Source organism: Eimeria mitis, genomic scaffold, assembly GCF_000499745.2.
Source record: "Eimeria mitis Houghton genomic scaffold, Emh_scaff5122, whole genome shotgun sequence".
NCBI classification, from domain to species: Eukaryota; Apicomplexa; class Conoidasida; order Eucoccidiorida; family Eimeriidae; genus Eimeria; species Eimeria mitis.
The window spans coordinates 1,136-2,117 of record NW_013573417.1 but is presented as its reverse complement, the minus strand read 5'-3'; the positions used below and the strand labels follow the sequence as shown (position 1 = coordinate 2,117).

The 982-nt window shown below is 60.7% G+C and overlaps 1 protein-coding gene across 1 annotated transcript in view; it reads right to left on the bottom strand.

The window, feature by feature from the left end:
• Positions 1 to 779, bottom strand: part of EMH_0079990 (uncharacterized protein) — a gene marked incomplete at both ends in the record, with an annotated part of 1,733 nt that extends 954 nt beyond the window's left edge. Inside the window, one exon of the mRNA XM_013500202.1 lies at positions 4 to 779. Within this exon, the coding sequence (XP_013355656.1) occupies positions 4 to 779 (776 nt within the window). The remainder of the gene's footprint in view (positions 1 to 3) is intronic.
• Between the last annotated feature and the right edge of the window lie 203 nt (positions 780 to 982).

The window sequence follows — 982 nt, the reverse complement described above, 5'->3', positions numbered from 1 at the left end:
TCAATCCATTCATCTTCTAGTGACTGCCCTGAAGTCTGGGTGGCAGGCCGCAACGCCCGCTGTAGGCCTCTCTTCGGTGGTAGCTCCTCCGCTTGCTCTGCCCGCCTCGGCCTATGCTGCTTGCGTTTCTGTGGGCGCCTTTCAGGAGGCGTCACCTGCTGCGCCTGCTGCTGCTCTGGGCGCTCCCCTTTCTCCTGGTCTTGTTGAAGCAAAGCCTGCTGCTGTTGTTGTTCACCCGCAGGCAAGGACAGCTGTTGCTGCTGCTGTTGCATCCCCGGCAAATGCGCCTCCTGTGGCCTACCCTGCTTGCGTTTCTGTGCGGGCCTCTCAGGAGGCGTCACCTGCTGCGCCTGCTGCTGTACTGAGCGCTCCGCTTTCTCCTGGTCTCGTTGAAGCAAAGCCTGCTGCTGTTGTTGTTCACCCGCAGGCAAGGACAGCTGTTGCTGCTGTTGTTGCATCCCGTGGAAATGCGCCTGCTGTTGAAGCAAATACTGTTGCTGGTGTTGAAGCAAAAACTGCTGCTGCTGCTGCTGCTGGTGTAGCAAATGCTGCCACTGCTGATGGTGCAAATATTGCTGCTGCTGCCGCTGTTGCCAAAGCAGGTGCTGCAGAAGGAGGTGCTGCTGCATCGGCTGGCTCATCATCTCTACACTTCCCTGCGCCTGCTGAATCTGGGCCTCGAGCTGTTGCCGGCGCTGCCGCTCCCTCTGCAACTTCTTCTGCAGCCGCTGAAGCTGTCGCTGCACCCGAGGCCTCTCTCGCTGCAGCAGCCGCTCCATTCGACGCAGCCGTCGCCGCAGCTGCCGCACCTCCAAAGAGGTGGCAACCGTTGCACCTGAAGGAAGGCCTGCACCAGAAAAGTGACGAGGGATGAGAGACAGCAGTCCTGTTGCTGCATCGAGCTCTCCCGTCCCCCGCCCTTGCGCTGAGGACGGTGATCTGCCAGCCAGAGGTGGCGAAGGGCCAGGCTGCTCCTGGCTTT